The sequence below is a fragment of the Rutidosis leptorrhynchoides genome, unplaced genomic scaffold, assembly GCF_046630445.1.
Source record: "Rutidosis leptorrhynchoides isolate AG116_Rl617_1_P2 unplaced genomic scaffold, CSIRO_AGI_Rlap_v1 contig590, whole genome shotgun sequence".
NCBI lineage: Eukaryota > Viridiplantae > Streptophyta > Magnoliopsida > Asterales > Asteraceae > Rutidosis > Rutidosis leptorrhynchoides.
Genome location: NW_027266811.1, coordinates 24,370 through 38,697, shown reverse-complemented (window position 1 = coordinate 38,697; position 14,328 = coordinate 24,370). Strand labels below are relative to the sequence as shown.

At 35.3% G+C, this 14,328-nt stretch overlaps 1 protein-coding gene across 1 annotated transcript; it reads left to right on the top strand.

Moving 5' to 3' along the window:
- Positions 1–11,475: 11,475 nt before the first annotated feature.
- LOC139884709 (polyol transporter 5-like) lies at positions 11,476–13,492 on the top strand. The gene is made up of 4 exons (XM_071868703.1): positions 11,476–11,658; positions 11,737–11,863; positions 11,988–12,334; positions 12,446–13,492. The coding sequence occupies exons 1-4, from the start codon at positions 11,476–11,478 to the stop codon at positions 13,490–13,492; spliced, it is 1,704 nt and encodes a 567-aa protein (XP_071724804.1).
- Positions 13,493–14,328: the final 836 nt, after the last annotated feature.

The window sequence follows — 14,328 nt, the reverse complement described above, 5'->3', positions numbered from 1 at the left end:
GGATTTTGTCCGAAATTAATATAATTATTAATTTGATCCGAGAGACATCGAATCATTTTTCTAATTATTTTTAATTTTTTTGGCTTTTTGGTAGAATCATAATTGTTAATAATAATTATTTAATTTGGTCTGTAAGACTTTGGACTAGATTTTTAAAATATTTTAAGTTGTTATGATGATTAGGGTTAGAATAATTGTTAATTTAACCTGTGAGACGTCAGGTTATTTTTTCAATTATTTTGATCCTTTATTTAGTGATTATATTAATTGTTTAGATTTAACCCTAATTTAACAATTATTAAGCTTAAAAAAAACTAAAAAGAAACTAAAAAATCAAAAAAATCAAAATATTCAAAAAAATTGCATGAGCATATAGGACATTAGGGTTTAATATAATAGACACGTAGGTTTAATTAATCAAATTTTTAGGATTATATTTCTAGTATTGCATTTTTAAATAATACTTTTAGGACTGCATATTTAGATTTTTTAAAAAATAAGTTAGGATTAGACGTAAATGGCCGTTTTAGGGTTTTAGATATAATTGGCACATTTTCATATTCTCATCCTCTTTTTTAAAATAAAAAATAGTTTTCTAAGATAGGATAGGGTTTAAGTCAAATTAATCCCTAGAATAAATTAGAAAATTATCCCTTTTTAGATAGATTAATTAGGGTTTTCATAAATTCTGAATTCCAATAAAAAAATTGCAAAAATACTAGGCGCATGTTAACTAGTTTGCATAATAGAGGCATTTAATCAAAATTTGTTCATTACTAAAATTAGGTCATGAGGTGCATGTTAATTAATTTGCATAATAGACCCATTTAATTAAAATTTGCATATTAATAGGATTAAGTCATTTAGTTAAAAAAAATGCATTTTTATAAAAGAACTCCAATTTTTAAGAAAATCCAAAAAAATGATTGCTTGCTTTGTGTGATGCAATTTATTTATTATTATTTGAATGCTTTAATAATGGATGAGCACCCGTGTGGTCACCACATTTGCATGATAGTAATTTAGGTTAAAATAAATCAGCTGCTTGCAAAAACATTTTGAAAAATTAAAAAGAAAAGGTACCGAAAGGATATTAGAGAAATCTAGTGTAACCAAGTCCCCGTACCCTCAGTCTCTAGTTCGTAGGAGTAAAATAAATCTCAATTTATTTTACTTAGGTGTCTAATCGACCTATCCTAAACCGATTAGTGGCGACTCCTAGATAATAACCTCTCGCATGTTTAAAAATTTAGACTTAAGTCGCGAATTGATATGAGCTTGGGAGAGCCCGAGCTAAGTGTAAAAACTTAGCAGTCCATGAACCTAGTTTTAGGTGGTGCATTCGAAAATTAGGTCGCGACACATACGAAAGAAGCAACTGTACCGGGTAAGGCATTACGGCATCTTGAACAGTTTGCAGTGTCCTGGGGAGGTCAATGATCCCATAAGCTTGGCCATCATACAGGGTGTAATAGCAATGTTCAAGGCACCCGTCCACCCACCTGCTTTCCGTGAAACCTGAATCCTTTTCCTCGAAGGAGGTGTGAAACAACAAGATATACAGGTTCAAGAATTCTTGCCCTCACACCCATAGACTTGTGATAAGCTTTCTCAGGGTTTCCAGACAAATTACTGTAAGTGTGTACGATACTCCACGAGATCATCTCCAGCAGGACCGTCGACAGCAAAACTTATCTGGTGCATCATAGCCAAAGCTATCCATTAACTGTGAGTACCACGAGCATCTGAGACATACAAAGCCCTTGGTCGCCAACACTGTTCACGTTGTCATGAAAACTCTTCCCCAGTGGAGAGTTAAAATCCAAGAACATGTGGCACAAACCTGGTCATCTGACCAGGCGACTCCTAAGGCTGAGCTATCAAGAGGCCACTTCCCACAAACTTTCAGTTCAGAGTTGACTAGCTTAGCAACTTTAGCTGTTTGATCCCAGGCAATAGCGAGCAATGGGACTCGTTTGGTGGCTGCTTCGAGAGCACTTTCTGCAAAAGCACACCTTTAAAATTAAACATTGGATGAATTCGTGTCATCAGGAGAACTATATGCTTGCAGCACACACTTCCACGTAGTATTTGGCATGGACCCTCCTGATCACCATCGGGCCTAGACAATGTTGCATAAACTTTTAAAGCAAGATTGAGTCTTACCTGCAACGAAGATATTCAAATCCAAAACATCATGACGAATCAACGTCCAAGATGAATTAAGAACTGTAACGAAGTTTACAAGTCCACGGAATTTGGCTATTATCCGAGGACTTCATACCACCAGAGCAGTTTAATGGGTGACTAATATGACCCCAACCTTTTCATTCAAAGAGCCGCTTTCATTGAATAGTTTCCAGCCAGTATTTGGCCCAACAACACCACCCATCATGCTACCGATACTGCTACTCGAAGCGCTACTGTTCTCCAAGGAGGATGTTGATCCTCTCCAAGGAATTCATCATACAGATTAGGTGGCGCGGATGGCACAATTTCACTCCCTTGACGATCAATAAGACCCTATTTAATTACAACAAAATGAATGAGCATTGCGAGCAAAACAATCATCTTAAAACAATAAAAGGATTGCATAATGTTTAAAAATTGTTTGACCTGTGTTTTTACGGAAATTGATTAATAGAGGGAACTACTGATAAAGCATGTAACAAAACCAGCCCATTACTATCACCTGTAACTACCTTAAATTGATAAGTAAGTCGAGAATCTTGGCATAGAAATAATGTGCGTACTATTGGTGTGATGTTGTTGACACCTTATTTTTGTTAAATAAAAGGAAAAAAAGGCGCAGTAGTATTAAGCATGAATAATTAGGGCCACAAAAATAATGAGGGTAGGGAATTTTTTTTATAAAGAAAAATATAATAATATAAAAAATCGTGAGGGCCAGTTATCCTTAGACCATTTTCTCTAGTAAAATTTTCGGCCCAGCTTCTTTTATCTTTTCAGGCTCAATTTTCTTTTTCTTTAAGGCCTAGTTTTATTTCTTTTTTAGCCCATCCGAATTTGCAAATCCTTTGCTCGCGTTGGTCTCTTCTCCATTTGCGCGCTTGCAGTGACGCAACTAAAGGAAATCGCGCGTCCCGGTGAAGGAACGACGGCTGCGGTGAGCGGATCGAGACAGTCTAGAAGGGTTAGCTGGCTCAGATTTGGTTACGCAATGGAAATAAATCATTATTGTACTTATTATTGTTTTGTTTTGAAGAAAATTATTGTACTACAAAATTAATTTCTAATCCATAAGTTACGATGACGTATGTTCAAGTGTCATGTGGTCATGTGCTACCAACATCACTAGCCTTAATTCTAGTCACTAGAGACTCCTTTTGTAGCAAATTGATTATAATGAAAAGAATGAGGGGTCACTAGGATTTCGTTATCAGTCTCAAAGCCACTATTTCTTACAATTTTGTAGCAATTTGATTCATATGAATTGAATATTGAATAAAGTTGGCTTCAAAGCTACGTTTGGTAGTTAGGATAAAATTTATCATATTTTGTGTTTGATGCCTACTCAAGATAGGATACTAGAATGCAAGAAGAATATATATTAGATAAAAAATAATTTCATGGGGGAGGTGGGATAAAGTGAATAAGATTTATAATATCCACAATAGAAAAGTTATTTTTCTAGAACATGTTAGATTAAAAATAAAAATGATATTTTAATAAAAATAATACATGAATTATAATATAAAAAAATTCTACATAAAAAAAATAAATATTTTTTTCATTTAGTCTTATTTTTATTTATGTATTTGAATTTAATTCTATCTTATAAATTCAATATATAAATATATTTATATATTTATATTTATTACATATTTTTGGTAATTTAACGTTTTAGATATATTATAACAATTTACAATTTCAATAAAATTTTAAAAGAGAATGATGGTAGGGGAAGAGAGAATTAAAAAAGAAATTAATTGAAAAAAGGGAGAATTTTTTTTGGTAAGAATAAAATAAAAAAAGCAAATAAAAAAAGTAAACAACGGTGTCACAAGAGATTTTTACCATATTTGTTAGTAAAATTTCTGGTTCATTTGTATTGATATATTATTTATACCAAATAATATGCATGATATGATGTAAATATATCTAATTTTATTATCAAACAGTGGATTAGATGTAGAAAAATCTTTGAATTTCATATCCTTTTCTATCCAATCTCATTTTTGTTAAAATTCCATACAACCAAACGTAGCCTATCTATTTATTTTTGCTAGTGATTGTTCTGTTTGTGATTATATATATATTGGTATTGATTTATTCCAAAATTATCTATTTGCTTGTCTTTTTTCCTCAAATGAAGGAATCTCATGGGATTTGGGGAAATCCCACGAGATAAGATCTTCCAATTTTAATTTTTTGAAGGAAACCAGTTAAACAAGTTAACAAGTTTCCTTGAAAAAAGTTAAGGTGAAGATTTTCCAATTTTAATTTTATAAAATTGGATTTTGGAATCTAACCGCACCGTCACCTACCCTTTTCCAATCTCTAAAATGGGTTTATCGAGGAATAGTAAACAATGTTGAATAATCCTTCATTAAAGTATCACATCCACGAAAACAAATAATGTCCATGTAGGCATCCTTTATCAAGGATGTGCAGCATACTGATGTGTCGATCACATTATGCTGCTAACATTTGGAAAAAACCAAGATTTAAGTGCATAAAATTAGGGACAACTTATCTCTTAACTTCACCAAAAATAAATAAATTAAGGACAACTTGTGATCTATTCAAAATTTCATATAGAGTATTGGCGGGGTATCCCTCTATTTATCACGATCAAAAGTCACTTCTATTTAAGTGCGTCAACATCGCCTGTCCAAGCACTTGAAAAACATATTCTTACGCAGATTAATTAGTAGTACTCTAGAGGATAGAGAGTTTATGTGGGAATAGAGATGGAGAGAAAGAAAATAAAACCGATGGATGGGTATCTGATCAGTTGCCAATTTTTCCCTTCTGAGAAAGACCTCTTCTTCCATTACGTCACAAAGAAGGTGGAAGGCAAGGCAAATTACAGGCCGTTCCTCCTGTTTTGCCTAAGGTCGACATTTACGGCGATGATGATCAGTAAGAGATCTTTGATGTGAATTTGGAGGAAAGCTTCTACGTTTTCACCAGGTTAAAGATGATCAAGTCTAGGGTGAAGACGAATACCGATTCTCATAATTGGAGCAGTGGGATTAAGCAAACAATCGTGAACAGTCAATGTGACACCATCGGTTACAACAAGCGATTAACTTTTAAGTCATCAACCGGCAGCGAGGGACATAATAGGGACCTTGGACCATGCATGAGTACTCCATGATGGGTCAAGAGGCATTTAAATTTCTGAAATAAATTTCCTATAGTTCATGGTTTTAATAAACTTATTAAATGAAAATTTTTTCCAAGACTTTCAAGAAACACTTTCGGTGGAAAATATAGTTGAATTAGGTTATTCTTGATGATTATTACCATAGATTGTAAAAACCTACTATCTGTTCGTACTATCTGTCTGTTCCTCTCAGGATTTGGCATTGTTATTTTCTGTTATTTCAATCATTATCACAATTTTCATCAAATTACGATTTTTCATTAATATCTCTTTTCTCCCCTAACTTTTGTTTAGTTATTTTCTTTATTTCTGTATACATCTCGATGAATTTTTCTCACATTTATCTTTCTTTCGTAGTTAGTCGTGTGTGCAATCACAAACCTCAAAATGCTAGAAAAATAAGTTCTGACGTGATAACGATTGAATCGACCGAAGAGCATTGCCAAGGGAAAAATAATGGAAAATTATATTTGCCCTCAACATTCGTCCATTGTTTCTGAAGCCTATACTTCAAAGCCGCCAATCGTGAATTTAGCTTTGTGCAATTAACCCGTCCACATTAACAATGTAGCTCGACATCAAATGTCGTACGTACCACCAATGCCTATGTCTATGGTTGGTAGCACTCCATCAAACCAAATCAGGAATGAGCTGATGCATCAACCATAATTTACAATGTAGCTCGACATCAAATGTCGAAGATGCTGTAACTTGAACTCATAATTTACCGGATCCAACTGAAAGCTAAATAAATTAAGCGAACTCTTGTGATTTGATTAATTTTTGAATCATTGCACTGGGAAAAATTTCAAATCGATCTCGACACCATGGCCTGTCAACAATTATGCCGAGTTAGTAGAAGATGAAAAGTAAGGACATGTATTATCTTTCATTTCAGATTAAGTTTTTCATTTACTTAAATTTTAAACAAAATTATTATGATTATTATGATTATTATGATTATTATGATTATTATGATTATTATTATTGCTATTATTATTATTATTATTGCTATTATTATTATTATTATTATTATTATTATTATTATTATTATTATTATTATTATTATTATTATTATTATTATTATTGTTAAATTACATTTGCCATTATTTTCTATAATACAAATAAATGACCTCTTACCAACTCCGATTTTAATCTATTAGAAGGGAACTAGCTATTAATCTATTTCTTTATCTATTGTACTGACTCTCCGTTTGTTACGTCGAACGAATCGGTTTGTAAGGGGAGAGATACGTTGACTCGGGCAACGCCCTTTTTCAGCCAAGAGCATAGCGCAATCCGTTAACAACAAGATTGTCAACAGGCTGAAAGCACCGTTGGAGTACTCGCAAGAGCATCCTCGACATCCGTCTATCCTCATCAACTCCAAGGTCCCTCTCCCTCTCTCTCTCTCTCTCTCTCTTCCCGATTCTCCCCCTGCTTTGCTACTGTGCGATCGCTAGAATCCGGTGTCGTCTAACGTATGGAGGTTTTGGATCTGTGCCGTGGCCTTTAATTGTGTGGTTTTGGATCGTGCTTTGATGTGCATGTGGAGCGAGTTTGATTCTGTCCGTTTTGAGGTGACGCTGTGAGAGATTCGCTTGGAATCTGCTAGATAAATTGTCTAATTCCGGTATTAGGTGGAAGTTTTGGAACTAGAAGTTACTGCAGGATTAAAATTTTCTTAGGCTCCATTCATGGTGGATGCTTTCTCTTTCTTTGTCATAATCTTTAGGTATAGAGACAAGGTTTGCTGTCACAGTACTGATAAGGGCCACATCAATCAGCCTTTTTGGCGTCAATTTGGACCCACAATCTCATTTTAAATTAGAATCCCAGCCACTCTTGGCTTGCTTATCCTTTAACTAATAATGAGTCCTCTTACGTGCTGAAAGAGAACGTCCGGGATCTTGTTTGTGCATTGTTATTCTATTTCCTTCAAATTCACTCTAGTGATGTCGTGCGAAAGGCAATTAATACTGAACTCATTAACTCGAAGTATCGAGGGTGTGAAAATATAAGATTCATTCTGCACTTTAACTTCAATTCATAAGTTTTCTGCAATAATTTCCTCTACGCGCACCATTTATGAGTTGCAAACTCCATAAAGGATGATTGAAGAGTTTTTCTTTCTTTTATTTATTGATTTTTTTGGTTGAAGGGTCAAAGTCGCCCATCCTTTCGTGCAATATCCTTGTGTGCAATATGACAGTAAAGCTTCTTTGCAAGTTTCTGCTAATTTGCAGGACCAGATTTGAGGTGAATATTTGTCATGTATTGCTAGTTGTGTCTGACGTACCATTTAGGTGGGTTTTAGCGATAGGGGTGAAGATGCTATCTGCCATTGTATACACATGCATTCATGTTGACAGTATTCAAATATAGTTTAAGATTTTGAAGTAATTTCTTGCCGCTCATGGCATGCCTTTTCAATATGTTTATTGACCTCCAACTTATGTTATGGCCTTTAGGCGGCTGCTTTCAATGTGGAGGCAGCACAGCAAGGTATTGTTTACATAGACGAAGTTGATAAAATAACAAAGAAGGTACTCTAACTGAATCATTTTTTGTTCAAGACATAGAGTATCTGGAGCTCATACTTACCTAAGCAGGACTAACGTGCAGGCTACGTAAATACTCGCCGAGACATTTCAGGGGAGGGTGTCCAATAGGCATTACTGAAAGTGTTAGAAGGAACTGTGAGTTTTCTTTCTTTGTACTAGTTCTAATTTGATCTTTCATGATTTGCCGTGTCTATAAAAGAGCTCAAAAAGAACAGTCATATGGTTTCTTGCATGTGCTTTTATATATTTTCTTCTTGGTTCCAAATTATTGGGTAAATGATTTGATTCATGTTAAGAGTTGTGCTATTTTTCTTCAGCGTGAGAGAAGGGCAACTTAGCATGTTGATTAATTGAGAATAGAAATCCAGAATAGGGGTCTAGATTCCTTCGGCCTCCTAAATTGCTTTAGAATATTGAGTTGTAGGAACAATAATCAATTTTAGCGTGAAATTAGAGGTCTCGGTGGCCATTGTACTTTCTTGGTTTGCCGTTTGATGTTAATCTAAGACCCTTTTTGAGTAACTTGCAAGCTAATGGATGCAATCTTTTTTATTTCTCAGTAACATTTTTGGGTCAGTTTGGAGTAACATTTTTTTCTTTTTGGTCGGGGAATAACATTCACTTTTAACTTTTTATAGTTTTTTTTATTTCAAATTTAGCACCTCGCGCTATTGGATTTTTTTGACTCAATTTTTTTTTTCAAAATATAGGTCAACATGTAAATTCACATATAATTTTTTTTTTGTAATTTTTTAAAGGAAACGCACAATTGTCAGTTCTTTATAACACTTGAATAGCCTTTTGTTTCTTGTGAAACTTACTTACATCCTTAGGCTTTAATTATACTTAGTCTGCTTATGTTTTTATCTCCAACTTGATTTGTATCTGTAATGTTTGGAAGTTATTGGGCCTATATAGGAGTGGTGGTGTGATTTTTTATAGATCGAGCTTGAATGCCTTTTGCGATACATCATCTATCAATTACCTCAAAATGGTATGGATAAATTAGAGCAAAAGAAGTACCTCTCTTTTGCATTCTTAAGCTTTTTTCAATTATTGTAATTCCCTATTTTGTTTACCTATCAACAAAAGACATTTCCAAGTCTGTCTATGTATAAGGACTATGTCGTCATTCTTAGGTAGTAATATTCCTAATAAAGGAGCTCGAAAGCATCTTCCTGGAGATGACGTTCGAGTAAATTGGAAAATAAAAAATTATTAAAAATCTAGAATATTCAGAAAATCATTAAAAATAGAAAAAAACCAAAAAATAATAAAAATAGAAAAATCATTACAATTGAGAAAATTATGAAAAATAAAAAAATTCTAGAAAAATTGGAAAACCCCTTAACATTGCTAAAATCTAAAATTAGATAAACCTTTAGGTTGTGTTTGGCATTGAGATAAAATTTAGGATGTGATATGATTTATCCTATCTTACATTTGGTACTTTTTCAGGACAAGATACATTCAGATTTAAGAGGGATATGAGCCAGATAAAATTATAAAATCGGGGATGTGGGATAAAGGTGGATAGGATTTCTTATGTCTAAAATAGGAAACTTATTTTTCTCGAATAACAAACTTATCAAATTAACAAAATTAAGTTATATTTCAATATAAATAATACTTGAATTATAATATAAGAACTTAAAATTCAAAATTTATTTTTTAATTTAATCTTATTTATTTATATATTGGACTTAATTCTATATTATAATATACATTCAATCTATATATAAATATATTTATATTTTTCCTATATTTGGGGTATTTTTGTATTTTAGGTATATTAGTATAATTTGCTATTTAATAAATTTTATTAAAGAATGATGGAAGGGGAAAAAAATAACAAAGAAAATAATTAAAAAAGAGTGGAAAAATAAAATAAAAATAAATTAGAGAATAGTGTCGCGAGAGATTTTCACCAGCTCCATTTATGACCTTTTGGGTTCATTTACACATGCCGTCTATACCAAAAAAATTTATATGGTATAATGTAAATATATCAAACTTTAATACTATAATTCATCAAACAATGAATAAGATATAGAAAAATCCTAGAATTTCATATCCTATTTTATTAAGTCCCATCCTTGTTAGAAATCCGGATGACTAAATATAGCATTAGGGCTTTACAATAGGGATTCTTATTTTGTTTTATCTTGCTTTCCTTTTTAGGGACAATTTAGGATGCTTGTGTATTTTCTATTGTGATTGTAATTGACTGAAAGGGCATTAGCCTTAGGGCTAACATAATCAAGTTTCCGAGTTCAACATCTCTGGTTGCATAAATAGTAAGATATCCTTCCATATCTTATTGGGTTTCTAGCCAATCCCATAAAAGACTAATGACAACTTCTTAGTCAAAATATAGGCTTAATTGATTAAAAATTTGAATGCTCGATGTCCTGTTGGATATGTGTTTGGTTGATCCCAAATCAATGGAAGGCCATCGGCCCAAAGTTGACGATACCCTTAAACTTGACAAAAGCTCCCTCCCTCGTGAGAGGGGCTAGGTCGCGACAACCCGGCGATGCCATTCAGGACTTGAGGACTTAGGCCTAATTAACTTAATTATGTGTTATCTAATGTGTTTTCGTGGTAATGCATTTGAGAAGGTGAGGTATGTCCACTAACCTCGTGTTAAATGTTGGCGTAGGTTGGAGTAATAAGAGGTGGAGTCTTTGTTCCACTTTGTTTTGTAGGTTGGTGCAAGGAATGAATGATTATGTGGATGACTTTGAAGTGCTGTTTGGATATAAACTGTTGTGCTTGCTTTTATACATGTTCTAACACTACACGTTTGCACACACAACCTGTGGTCAAACCCCGACTACACTCTGAGGGAACCCTTAGGAGGTGTCGAGGATTGATTGGACCATACGCAGTTTGCGCCAATGGGACAATCATTCTCGATCCCGCTCATCTCCTCGAAAGAAATAGGTCCGACCCACCCGCAGTTTGCGACATTGGGGAGGGCGTATTATTTGGTTGAGATGGGAGACTTAAGCCTATAGTGCACCCTACCTATTTAGGCATTGAAACCTCACAAAGTCATGCGCATGTCTATGTGATTAAAACTCCGTCTCGCCAACCCATTGTAAGTATGCTTCTTTCTTTCCTCTTTTTAACTTCTTGCAATTCTTATTCTTTTATGTTACTGTGTAGTTGGCTTTGTCCCCACATTTATCATAAACTTAACTTTAATTCAAATGATTATTTTGGATTTAACATCACATGGTTTTCCTAATCCCAGAAAAAAGGTTAAATAAAAAGTGATTCTCAAGTAGTAGTTGAATAAAAAAATTTAAGGGCGAGCAATGTGGACATAAGCTGGCTGGGGTAAATTGCCATCCCTAGTCACCCAAAGCCCTTTGGTAATTTAGTGCTTCTTCCTAGTTAGTTGCACGAGTCTTCTGTAATTTTTGGCTTTGAAGTGCTCACATGCTCCTATAACATTTACATGCATATCTGAGTTAAATCTCTCTCTCTCTCTCTCTCTCTCTCTCTCTCTCCAGGTGGTTTAAGGGAAAGATCAAAGCTCACACTTTTTCAATGGCCTCTTCGCATGATTCCACCTCCAGCCATCGAAGCTCCAAGTCGGTGCCATCATCTCCTAGGAGACGAAGCTCTAGTTCGATGGCTTCGTCTTCGTCTTCTAGGAGACAACGCTCGGTAGACTTTACCGAGCGACACTCGGTAGAGTCTGAGCATCATCTTCTTGGTAGTATTCAAGAGGTATAACAATATTGGTTTTCCTAAGTATCATATTGTCAACATTTTTAATACTATATATGCCGACAATTGACTTTGCAGAGATCGACAGACGTAGTCATCAACACCCTCCCACGTGAGTCCATTGAAAATCCTCCACTGATCCTTACCAATTACGCCATTTCATGCGCCATGGGAGCGTCCATTGCCTCTCTCTTATTTGGTCTTGGTTAGTCATCCAACTGTAACATAGGGCAGATATTTTTCAGTTTCAATTTTTTAATTTTATTCATATGCCTAAGATTGACATGGAACTTAGTTATGACATAATATTTTCATTTTTTTAATGATAGTCATAGGGGTGATGAGTGAGGCCCCGGCATATATAAAAAAAGATAGAAGAATAACCGAGGAGCACGTAGACTTCCAGGCAGGGATCATTAATTCATTCTCAGTGCTAGGGGCAGCAATGGCAGGGGGGATTGCTGATTGGATTGGTCGCCGCAGCTCAATCAAGTTGACCAGCACTTTCTTTTTTGTGGGAATGCTACTCATGGGGTTGGGCCCCAACAATGCTTTACTATTGGGGGGCCGCGCCATTAGCCAGGTCGGCATTGGGTTGGCACTCACCATCGCCCCTGTTTATATTGCAGAAATCTCACCCGCCATATTCCGCGGCTTGCTCACTTCGTTTCCCGAGGCAAGTTGTTTTTTTTAATTGCGTATCACATTTTTCATTCATTTATTAGTCATTATTTTCTTTTTTTCATGTTTAATGATCATTTTCTTGTTACTTGCTTTGGTCGTTTAGGTCTTCATCAACCTCGGTACCCTCCTTGGCATTGCATGCAACTATACTATCCCTATGCTTGTGCTCAATCACAGGTGGCTTTTAATGTTTGGCCTTGGAACACTCTCATCAGTCTTGCTCACCATTGGAATCCGCGTCATGCCAGAATCCCCGCGGTGGCTCGCCATGCAAGGCCGTAGGAATGACGCAAAGCAAGTCCTAACTCGAACTTATAACTCTGATGTAGAGGCTGACCGCCAGCTTGCCGAAATCATGGAGGCACTTGACAAATTTGAGGGATCCATGCGTCGAGAACTCCACAACCCTACTTTGGTAACTTGGCATATGAAATTGTGTGCAGTAGGGATTAACGTGATCCAACAAGCATGTGGAGTTGAGACCATGCTACTATATAGCCCGCGGATTTATGAAAAGGCGGGCTTGACCTCTACCAATTGGAAAATGTTCTTGCCCATCATAGTCCACATGGCGAAAACCTTGCCTATCCTTATCCCAATCTTTCGCCTAGACATGGATGGGCGGCGAAATTTGATGTTGATTAGTCTGGGGGGGATGAGTTTGTCACTCGGGGTACTTGGTACATGCCTCGTCAGCATCGACCGCAATGGCTTCCTTTCATGGTTAGCAATAGCTAGTATTGCCTCATTTGTATTTTACGTAGCATTCTATGCAATTGGCGTAGGCCCAATTACGTCCATCTATAGTTCTGAGGTGTTCACATTGAGGTTGCGTGCCCATGGGCACGCAACTGCAGTCGCCGTGAATCGAGGGATGAATGTAATCTTCACAATTATGTTTATACCACTATACAAGGCAATCACCCTCGGCAAGGTTGCCTTCATATTCATGACTATGTCGATCTTAGGGGGTGTGGCCGTCTACCATGTCATGCCGGAGACAAAAGGAAAAACCTTGGAGGAGCTATGGTGGTCCTTCGGCAAAATCTTACCATGGATGTCCAACGCAACTGGGACAACTGAAGCAAGGACGAGAACTGAAACGGAGACAGGCAGAAGTATTGAAATGGCACAAGCTCAAGGAGGCTAGATAGCAAGGATTGATCTTAATGCCTGTGCAATTAATATTACTATGGTTTTTTTGAAGTAGTTAAGTTGTCATGAGTTGGTGGAAGTTACCTTTTTTTTTTTGTGCTTTTAGATGTGTTTTTACATGCTTAACTAGGATGGGTATAACTCCAAGGTTGTTTTGTATGGTCTTCATTTAATCTAGTTGAACATTATTCCCTATGGATGGAATTAATCCTGATATTGACCAGTGCCATGTAATCGTGATTTATTGCTATTCCAATGGATCTATTTGCTGATTATTTTCTACTTAGTGGCTTCATCTTTTTCTAAAGCTTGTTTATTTTAGCACGATATCTATTCCTAGAGAAGTCCAAAGAAATTAACTACCACAGTGCAAGTTTCCATCTATGATACCTAAACATAAAGATTACGAGAAAGATTCCAAGCAAAGAGGTTAGACTTCTAGGGTACTTCATTGCATACCTTTACCATTGAATGTATCAAATGTTGATTCAAGATCAACTAGGATACTAATATAGCGTGGAATTAATTTCTTCCTAGCTCTACCATAGAGCCAATACAAAATTTGGGAAGCTACAAGGATGGAGAAAAGAGGGTACTTCCTTGTGTTGCACTTAAAAAGTTAAAGGACCTAATAAAAAACAAGATACAGTTCTCTAGTTTTCTTTCTTGTTGACACCTAAATTGGCAATTTATTGCATAAAAACTTAAGTACCAAAATTTAACCCTTAAAAAGATATTAAATTAAATCACATAGCATATAGTTTCAAGAGCATTTGTCATACATATATTTATATTATTGCATTTTCATTGATGGTTATAAGCTTTAATCTA

What these genes read in the sequence shown, in the direction of transcription:
- LOC139884709 (XM_071868703.1), top strand. Translation starts at nt 11,476, where the DNA reads ATGGCCTCTTCGCATGATTCCACCTCCAGCCATCGAAGCTCCAAGTCG. An exon ending in TTCTTGGTAGTATTCAAGAG is followed by an intron (nt 11,659 to 11,736) that starts GTATAACAATAT and finishes TTGACTTTGCAG; the next exon opens with AGATCGACAGACGTAGTCAT. An exon ending in CTCTCTCTTATTTGGTCTTG is followed by an intron (nt 11,864 to 11,987) that starts GTTAGTCATCCA and finishes TTTTAATGATAG; the next exon opens with TCATAGGGGTGATGAGTGAG.